The sequence below is a fragment of the Temnothorax nylanderi genome, unplaced genomic scaffold, assembly GCF_030848795.1.
Source record: "Temnothorax nylanderi isolate EJ_2023f unplaced genomic scaffold, tnyl_v1.0 TNYL_tig0182_pilon, whole genome shotgun sequence".
NCBI lineage: Eukaryota > Metazoa > Arthropoda > Insecta > Hymenoptera > Formicidae > Temnothorax > Temnothorax nylanderi.
In genome coordinates this window covers 216,242-225,518 of record NW_027249244.1, presented here as the reverse complement: position 1 = coordinate 225,518, position 9,277 = coordinate 216,242, and the positions used below count along the sequence as shown (strand labels likewise).

At 33.2% G+C, this 9,277-nt stretch overlaps 2 protein-coding genes across 2 annotated transcripts; both read right to left on the bottom strand.

Annotated features, from left to right (window-relative positions):
* Positions 1–596: 596 nt before the first annotated feature.
* Positions 597–2,340, bottom strand: LOC139778396 (calaxin-like). Its single transcript, XM_071716311.1, has 4 exons — positions 1,943–2,340; positions 1,558–1,675; positions 1,174–1,427; positions 597–1,077 (listed from the first exon to the last, which is right to left on the bottom strand). Exons 1-4 carry the CDS (start codon positions 2,257–2,259, stop codon positions 855–857), a joined length of 912 nt encoding a protein of 303 aa, XP_071572412.1. The 5' UTR covers positions 2,260–2,340; the 3' UTR covers positions 597–854.
* Positions 2,341–5,234: 2,894 nt separating this feature from the next.
* Positions 5,235–8,701, bottom strand: LOC139778402 (uncharacterized). Its single transcript, XM_071716316.1, is given in 6 exon segments — positions 5,235–5,501; positions 5,590–5,713; positions 5,889–6,129; positions 6,247–6,399; positions 6,401–6,535; positions 8,238–8,701. Coding segments are annotated over 6 exon segments (780 nt in total). The 5' UTR covers positions 8,286–8,701; the 3' UTR covers positions 5,235–5,422.
* Positions 8,702–9,277: the final 576 nt, after the last annotated feature.

Genomic DNA, 9,277 nt, shown 5'->3' with positions numbered 1-9,277 from the left:
AGATTTATTGTTTATTATTTAGTTTATTTACGGCCGTTTCTTTCTTTTATCCGCACACCGTGTCTCATTACAGATAATTATTAATTAAAAAGACATCGAACAGTTATTTTTGTGTATAATATAGTAACTAGACACAAGAACATAGGATAATCTCATGGACGATTCTCAAACATTAAGAGAAACAAGATTAGTCAGTCAATAAAAACTCTTTATCGCTGTATAAGAATCTTGGTAATTGTTATTATTTGAAAGTATCTTAAAACTTTAACGTTTGCATTGTTTTTGTTTTATATATTGGTGTAATTATTGCGATCTAATTTACATAATAAAATTAAATAATAAATAATACAGTCAATGTAAAATCTATATTATTTAACCAGAATTAAATATGTTAGAATAATTGCCACATACTGCTAACTTTATGTGCAGAAGAAGTTATCAATTTTAATTAAGAAGTTAATACCTCAATAATGTTCGAATACTTCCGATAACGTGTCGCGATCAATCAACCGGCCGTCTGTTCTTCATCGATCATTAACTGCGCAAACGAGCCTCGAAATGAGCGGAAAGGATTTAATAATTACGTCAACGTCACGTTATGGCAACTGATGTATTTTCTGCTCAATTACACGTACAAGTATGCAATCGGACTGACCTGATTTCTGCGTATCGCAACTGCTGCACTTATTGATAAATGATATTGTGTAACAGTAAGAAGTTTTTTTGGAGGAAGAAACGACATGGGTATAAACTTCATATTGTATCTAATTGTAATCGATTGTTAAAAATGTCTCTTATTGAAAAAAAATGTTTATTATGCAACACATCTGTTTTAGATAATTTCTTTCATATTTTTAAGGTTGAAGAGTCGCCAAGAAGCCCGCGCAGGTTTCTTCAGTGGGCAAACATTGTCCAAAAGCTTCTAGTAATAGCGGTTCCTCCTTGATCGCCGTCTCGTAATCCCGAAAGGATATTTTCCCATCGTGATCGACATCGAGTTTCTTCAGCGCCAGCTCCGACAAATCTTTCACTCCTTCGTCCGGATCTTCCTCACCGGGCTGCTTTATTAGGCAATTTCTACGAAAATTACGAAAATACTTTTTACGACTCTCAAATAAAACGGACAAAAATCTACGTCAGAGAGACTGTAATAGAATTTTAATCGCCTTTTACTTGAGTAACTGAAAGATTTCGTCCTTCGTAATGTATCCATCGTTGTTTAGATCGTACACGTGAAAGCAGAAAACGATCTTGTCGTGCAGGCTACCCCGCAGGAACACGTCGAGTCCCATGATCCACGGCTCGAGTCTGATAGCACCCTCGATCTCTCGATCCCAACAACTAAACAAACGCTCCACCAGGGCGTCCTCCGTGATCACGTGAAACGTGTTGTGAAGGAGTTCACGAAAAATAGTCCTGTCGATTCCCTGAGCAATGTAAGTTTGAAATAATTTTTAAGTATAATCTGTATCAATTAATTAACAATCTGCATGCTTTTTTTTATTTTGTTTGAACACAAGGGTAGTCAACTTTCAATTGCGTGTCGCATAATATTACCTCGACAGCCGGCCTCGATTGTGGCCTTCTGCCAACAGATATCGATCGTTCAACTTGTTGTTGGCTGGAATTGGTGGTTAACTTTTTGTAAAGTTTGCAGAGGTTATCCAGTTCCACCCTGTAGATAAAAGCAAATCAAGCACCGGATTAAATTAATTTTCGATTTATGTACATTTATGCTACTAAACTAATATAATTCACACAGCGCATAACTCTTGTTTCTCAATTTTGTAAATCGTGTAATTTCATTAATTTTTCGTTCTATCGGTTCAAGTCCATTTAAATAATTCCATTTGTCCTTCCTTGTCGAGAATGATAAAATAAAGCACTAGAAAAATTAATTCGAGAGTCATCGCGATTTATCGACGCGTCCTCGCGAACTCGCCTGGAGAATCTCGTCTTTTTTTTAAGGGATTCGATCACTTTGACGATATACGCGGAGTTCCTGGCGCCTCCGCCCTCCGGCATCTTTCTGCGACGTCTCCTTCTCGACAACTCGTCCTTGCCGGAAGCGGCGGCGATCTGCCGCTTGGAATTCGTTGACGCTTTACGACCGCTTGTCAGGAATATGGAAACGCTCTTCATGAGCGTCGTGCCGCCACGAACGCTTATGCCCGTCCGACGCTCGGCGTCGGCGCCGGCACCGGCGCCGACGCCCGACTTTGCCCCCCCAGTCGGCGTGACGCTTCGTTGCTCAGACATCTCTGTTTAGACTGAAAAGTTCAAATTGGAAATTTAATTTAAGCAATAATGAATCATATGTGGAAATACAAGATTTTGTATTAACGGTATGCAAAGAATAAAATACAATGTTTGAGAATGGTAAAAAAAATTAGATAAACATAATATATTGAGTTGCAAATGGGAAGTGAGAAGAAGCTGATCTGAAAATACATAGAAGCTCTGAGCGAAGGTAGATAAAGTTGAACAAATATGTATATTAAACGGAGCTATTACGAGTGCAATAAAAATATAAATTTGCTTAATACAAATAGGAATTTAAAAAATGTATTAAAATAGAATGTCCTGTTACCATGGACCGATATAGGCATTCGAGTCGATTGATCAATAAGGAATAATTCACGGGGGCGGGGATGCGATAGCCCTTTTTTTATAGGCGAAAATTGTAAACAGCCAATCGTTGCTCGTCAAAAGATTGCTTGTTCTCTCGTGCAACCGAATTATTGTTATTTATGATCACATTTGCGTAATTTTCTTGTAACGTTTGTCGGTCCGTCGTCCTTGCCGGCATTTTAGTGGTACGAGTAATGTTCCAATGAATTTAAATCGTACATTTATGCGCGCGTAACTCGGGCTGAGAAAGAGAATGCAATTTGCATAGAAAGGAAAATGACTGAGATTTATAATACAAAGCGCGCAATAACGAGCTTGCACCAACTTGCATTTCGCATTATAAATAGTGCAAGAACTTAAATGTTATACTTAATTATTACATGTTATACTTAGTATTGTACTATCTATCACCGTACATTGAGACAATGTTATAAAGTTCATGTCTCACAGTCGTTTTGCAAGATGAAATGTAAAAACTTTTCCCATTAGGCAACGAATACAACTCGCTTTATAAATTGTATCTGGAACAAACCAGCTTGTGCATTATTTAAGATTTGTATGATCTGAACACGCAGTGACAAGTAAAATGCGAAAAATTGAGACAACTCTCTTTGAAGCACACTTTATTCGCGCATAATTATTTTGACAATTTTAATTTATAGTGTTGTAATTTAGTACCTCCGTTTAATTAAGAAGCAATATGACTTCAAAGTTTTGCATGAAAACGTAAATGATTATACATATACATAATTATTTTGGCCGGGAAAGAAAATAAAACCATTTCCAACAATCTATATAATAACACATCTTTAAACCAATTCTAAAACTATCTTCTAAATCACTTTTAAACGTGAGATCTATTTACGCGGACGGTAATAAAACGAAATATAAAATGCGGTTTTCTAAGAGAACCATTACTTTGAATAATGCATATCTTATCCTCGAATAATCATTCTTAACAACGTGCCTCGAAAATCGCTTCCATAAATGCAAGAGGACAATCATATAGCATGAGAAATTGTAATTTGGAGAAAGCGTGATATTAATCTCGTGTAAAATCCCTTCTACTTCATCGTATTATTCACCTTTGTTCCATCACTTTTACATATATCTTTCACGTTTTATATAAAAATATTTCGTTGAAGATAGGATTACGATAAATTATTCTACATCTAATTTTTGCCTATTTTTATTATGCATGAATTTAATAGAATAATTTTGCCAATAAATGCAATTTCATGAAGATTCAAACTGATACAAAATGAGAACTACGATAGTATACCTGAAATTAGATCGTGCTACGATAATGATCGACACGTGCGTGCCCGTGCCTACGGAATCTCAATTTAACTTCTCTAATTTCTAACTCACGATTGACGTAGCGTGCATATGAGTCTCGCTTTAATCTACATACATTGATTAAAACAATCCATCTAGTAATTATCGATATAACATCAACTGATTTCTCAGATTTTATAGAATTTTTTAAGATTTTAATAATTTCATTTATCTGAAAAAGTGTTATGTCATATCGAGACGTTTTTTCGATTTTATTATCTCTGGATTATATATATTAATTACAAGTAAATATTAATTGTAATTAATATCTATAACCAAATTGATGATTTGTAACATTCTCAAGCTAACTTCTCTAATTTCTAACTCACGATTGACGTAGCGTGCATATGAGTCTCGCTTTAATCTACATACATTGATTAAAACAATCCATCTAGTAATTATCGATATAACATCAACTGATTTCTCAGATTTTATAGAATTTTTTAAGATTTTAATAATTTCATTTATCTGAAAAAGTGTTATGTCATATCGAGACGTTTTTTCGATTTTATTATCTCTGGATTATATATATTAATTACAAGTAAATATTAATTGTAATTAATATCTATAACCAAATTGATGATTTGTAACATTCTCAAGCTAACTGAGCCTGAAAAATATAATTCACGATTATAAGCATAATAGTAATGATAAATAATTGTCAATAACAATTGCACACTTGACTATTCAAAAGAAATATTATTATTAAAAGAATTATACCGAAGTGCACTGTACAATCGCAGACACGAAAGTGACTCGGGAGCTACTTTTGATTGTCGCTGTTATTTATCGTACGAAAATGGTTTGAAATGTTGAAACTTAATAGAAGATTACTTAAACGAAATTCACTGCTTCCTCTTCGTTCCAAATGCATTACGATCGGCAAGTTCGATTAAATCAGGAAAAAAACTTACCAAATAATGACAAAGAAGTGCTTCGTCGCGACAAGGGTTTCGTCGTCAGCGGCGACTACGTTTTATCGACCAAACGTATCAAATGGCGAAGCTGAAAACACTTTAACACGATATCTAGCAACAGGATATCTAGCAACTTCGGTATATCGCAGGTGTATAAATATTTCGTGCGTAGTAATAAGACGAATCACTGCAATAAAATTAGATATTAAACAAAATTGTGACGTATGTGTATGTATGTGACAACATATATGTTGCTTAGAATTTTATTATAATTGCTTACTCGTTTTGTTTATATTATTTATTAGTTTATTAATTATAATCTAAATATAATGTAATAATTCATAATTACACAGAAATATGACTTATCGTATTATTAAGATACCACGGTTAGATATTTCATAATTTTCGAGAATATTATAGAATATAGAAGAAATATATCATGTAAATTATTAAAATTTAATAATTTGTATATTAGAATATTATAATATATTGACACGTATTAAGTCTTTCTTTAGATTGTTTGCTTCATAGAATCGCTACTTTGGCTGATCAATGGAGGAAGTGTCATCATCGGAATTTACTTCTAAAATGGCCGTCGACGTCGGGTGATGTTTTCTGAAATGCCGAAATTAATCCTTAATTGGTTAGTAGACGTTAATAACGCAGTTTGCATTTCTTATAATAGTTTTTGCGACTCTCTTACTTGCATAACTTGTCTAAATATTTTCGAATTTGCACCACTTGACGTTGAATATCAATTAGCATACTAGTCATCCGTTCTTCCGTTGCGAAAGACGCGGCTCTTTTGTACCCCTCGGCGGCCCGTTCTGCAATTAATTTTAAGATATTAACTAATTTTTTATAGTTTCCTGTAAGATACTTACGTGTGTATTAATTTCTGTATAACTTATATCTTATTTAAATATTCAGACTTATTAATGCTAATAATATTCTTTGACGTCAGACCGTATTTTGAGTCAATTAAGATTCTCGATTACTTACTGATTCGAATGTGCTCGTCAGTAATCTCCCCATCCTGATAGACAATATCAATCTCCTTCATTGTATTAATTAAATCTTCCACATTATTTACATTATTATTTACGTTCTTCATCGGATTGTCACTTGATGCCTGCAAGATAGCGTTTGTATCGTTGTCAAACTTAGCGTGCACATTTCTTACCTTCGACTGCTCTTTGACAAGTTGTTCGATAAGCGAGCTTAGCTGATTTAGAAATTGTATCTAAAATGCGACATTTATATTCAGTCAAAACGTAACAACTGTACTAATAGATCGCGTATTATTTAACAATATAAAATATTGTTTAAGTTTAAGTTATGTTACAGCATATCATCCGACCTCTCGTTTATTGTTATCCTTATTTTTGCTCATTTTTATGGCGAAGTTTATGAGCTTCCCAAAATTTTCTTCATACAATGCAATTAGCTCTTTTAGTTGCTCCGGCGTGTTTATGGAAATTTTCTCGCCTGCTAAATTCAAAGAGTCAACGCAATACAGTATTCTTTATCCGCTTCAATAATAATCGTTGTGCGTGAATGTTTAATTTCCAATATATGACGCGAACATGAAACATGCAAATCCTACCTGTGTCCCTCACGTTCGAAAGTGTGACCGAGCGGCATTGTGCCTGAAAGCAAAGTTTTTATTCCATCATATTTACATATCGCACCCCGAGAAGAATATATCACATAACTAAAAAGAATACTGTCAGAACTAAAAAAATTTTGATTTTGAAATTTCAAATTTTTAGTGGCTTAACCCATAAAAAGTATGCCTAAGGTGTTCCCTAACATGCTATAATAGTGTTACAAGTCTATATGCAAAATTCGTCGCACGGGAGCAGAAGAGTCGTTATTTTTTTAAACCGCGGATTAAGTTGCGGTCGCTAGATGAATAGTATCATAAGTGAATTGACAAGTAAATCACACACTCAGAGAAAAAATTTGTACCAGTAACTAGAAATAATTTGTACCAGCAACTAGAAATTTGTGGACAAATAGCGCCTCAACTATGTATTATAAAGTTGTGATAACAACAATAAATAAGTTATATAAACTAAGAAAATATAGTAATACTTGTAGTAATCGTTGCGTTGGATAAACTACAAAAAAATAGTCGCATGTCGCATTAACAAAAAATATATTGTTGATGCAAAAAATATGTTGTAGTGACATGAATAATACTGATTTATAATTGAAAATTGAATAATATATGTGGGTGAGCACGCCCTGACTGGCGATCCTGAGAAGGATCGCGGGAGAAACCTTGCTGAGCGGCCCTAGTTATAGGAATCGATGTTGAATTTTAATTACGCGAAAAGGATACTGGCGATGCGCTGGGTAGCGGGCGCAAGCCGAACTCTCTCGCCGCGCGAGCCCGCGCTGCCGCCCGCGCCGCTTTGGCTTCTGGAAGTGTGCTTCACTTCAAAAAAATATTTGTTTAAACTGAAAAAATGTTATTGTCATATCTATTTATATGGAGTCTATATATAACTGTGTAATTATAGTTGAGGCGCTATTTTACTATCGACTAATAGTTGACAAATATAGTTTTTATGACTATATTTTTATAGTATTCAGTACTACTTTAGTTCCTATTACTTTAGAAAACTAGTTACAAATACTTAAATTGCATAGTTGCCAAACGAATAGTTGCCACAACTATTTCGTTTTCTCTTAGTGCAGCAGACGTCTTACAAAAAAACAGTATAAGTTTTATTACAACAAAATGTCGCGTTGCAATTGCGTTAGTTATCTCATAATTCAAAAAAATTGAATTAAATTTGTTTTTCCGGTAAAGAATCGTGTCGCCAGTTTTTGTTAAAATGCAATTAATACATTTTTCAATATAACAAGATTAAATTGTATAATGGTAAAGGATCTTATGCCTGTTATTACTAGTTCCTAAGATACAATGCTAATTAAAAAAAGTCGTATTAAAATTTTTTATAGTGCCTTAATTTTGGTTGGATACAGTGTGTTATTGGCAATTGTATTATTAAACATTCAGTCAGTAAAATTACTTTATTAAAAACAATAAATCAAGTTGCTACTTTTATTTTATATCTAAAAAATACACCATTTCCCTATTTAAAGCCCCTTTAAACATTGTTTTCTCTGAATTCATAATAATGAAGATACGATTCGTTCCCTTTAAAGTACAGATGTGTACATACAATATGCATTTAACATAACAAAATTGTGATATATTATAACAAATTTATATGCGATATTCACGTGTATAATACAAGTGGGTTTTAATTTTCAGGTAATGGCAAAAATCCGAAGAGACACACTTTCGGGAAACCATATGTAATTTCAGAAACTTACCCCAACCGCGAAGACGACAAATATAATTACGAAGAACTTCATCTTCATATTCCGGTTTCTCGTGGAACTTTCTCGCTTCGTTAAGTGAAACTCTAATGAGATCGTCTAATGTACGAAGCCGTTTTATAGACATCGTATGCGAACAAAGGCACTTGCGTATGCGACGTTCTTCAAAACATTTGACAGAAACATCCGGCGAGAAATAAACGAACGACGATCGCTGTATATCGAGCGCGTGAAGTCATGCGGGTGAATAGATGGGCGCGATTATTCTGTACAGTTAGACATAATTGCATTTTATATTATCGGGAGCAATAGTATCTTTATTGTTGTTTAAATATTAATTACGTAGAATATTAATATTTTCCTAATAGAAAATAATCACACACTTGGCGCTGGGTCGTATTAACTATTTTAATATTTCCTACAAATAGATATGTTTGTACTTTGTAGCATATGTCACATGAGTAGAAGTACCAAGTCCTTTTGTGTGAATCTTAATAATTTTATTTTTTTCTAAATACCTTGCTTGTATGTTTGGAACAGGTATATAACAAGTATAATAAAGAAACTGCATGATTAAGAAAATCGGATGTGTGTTACTAATTCATCATAATATTTCTTTAAAAATGTTCTAAAATCCGTTGAATATTATAAAATTTCTTTACTTACATATATTCTATATATTTATTTATACCTATACATGTTATCTTTTTAAAGAAAAACACACGTAAGCCAAAAAGTATAATTTTGTAAGAAAACGTTTCATAAATTAAAGTAATTATAATTTTTACTGTCTGTTTACCTGACTTTGCTGTTTTAAATTATTATGTATAAACATTGCGTATGTCTTAGCATAAGTTTAAATTCTTGGTTCACCATCCCCTTTGTTGCTGGTATTTCAGATAAATTTAAAAGCGTTATTAGAGATGTAAAATCTAATCTTTCCTTTTTTAATCTTAATAAACTAACTAATTTTATTAGAGTACAAAAAGATCCCCTCCCATTACAATCGAATAACAATGTTGTTTATAAGATTT

Excerpts from the sequence above, each read along its gene's own strand:
- LOC139778396 (XM_071716311.1), bottom strand. The coding sequence starts at position 2,259 with ATGTCTGAGCAACGAAGCGTCACGCCGACTGGGGGGGCAAAGTCGGGC. Across the intron at positions 1,676-1,942 it reads AAAAAGACGAGATTCTCCAG|GGTGGAACTGGATAACCTCT; the intron begins GCGAGTTCGCGA and ends TTTTATCTACAG. Across the intron at positions 1,078-1,173 it reads GAAATCTTTCAGTTACTCAA|AAATTGCCTAATAAAGCAGC; the intron begins GTAAAAGGCGAT and ends TAATTTTCGTAG.